Source organism: Phasianus colchicus, chromosome 3 (assembly GCF_987193195.1).
Source record: "Phasianus colchicus chromosome 3, bPhaCol1.hap1.1, whole genome shotgun sequence".
NCBI classification, from domain to species: Eukaryota; Metazoa; Chordata; class Aves; order Galliformes; family Phasianidae; genus Phasianus; species Phasianus colchicus.
The window spans coordinates 94,205,262-94,205,902 of NC_143438.1; the positions used below are offsets into that span (position 1 = coordinate 94,205,262).

The window sequence follows — 641 nt, forward strand, 5'->3', positions numbered from 1 at the left end:
ATGTCCTGCTACGACCTCTGCCGCCCCTGCAGCGGGGGACCCACCCCGCTGGCTAACAGCTGCAACGAGCCCTGTGTCAGGCAGTGCCAGGACTCCCAAGTCGTCATCCAGCCTCCTGCCGTGCTGGTCACCCTGCCGGGACCCATCCTCAGCTCCTTCCCCCAGAACACCGCCGTCGGATCCTCCTCATCAGCTGCTGTGGGCAGCGCCCTCAACGCCCAGGGAGTGGCCATCTCCTCCGGCGGCTTCGGCTTCGGAGGCCTGGGCTGCTACAATGGCTGGAGAGCCCGCTACCCCTGCTAAGGGCCTGCGCCCACACCCCGACACCAATCACCTGCACCCTGCAAGGCACCTCTCGCACGGAGGATGAACTACTGTGTCACTGATGGTACAACAGCTCACCTGCTATGACTCCTCTTTCATGGTGCAAAACAGAGAAGCATGGAACAACCTCAGACTAGGCTGCCTGGGAACCAGTGCGGTAACTTTCTTCTTTCTTTGCACTTGATATTGTGCTCTTTCCACCTGGTGATCACCAAGTGGATCCTTCCTTTTACTGGGTTTTCCTCAATAAAGATCTCATGCATGCCAGCCTCCAATTCCTCCTCCTACTTTCTTGGCTCAATACTCTTCCCACTTCA

At 58.2% G+C, this 641-nt stretch overlaps 1 protein-coding gene across 1 annotated transcript; it reads left to right on the top strand.

Moving 5' to 3' along the window:
- Positions 1-303, top strand: LOC149918774 (feather keratin 1-like). Its single transcript, XM_090138374.1, has one exon. The coding sequence runs from the start codon at positions 1-3 to the stop codon at positions 301-303; it is 303 nt and encodes a 100-aa protein (XP_089994500.1).
- Positions 304-641: the final 338 nt, after the last annotated feature.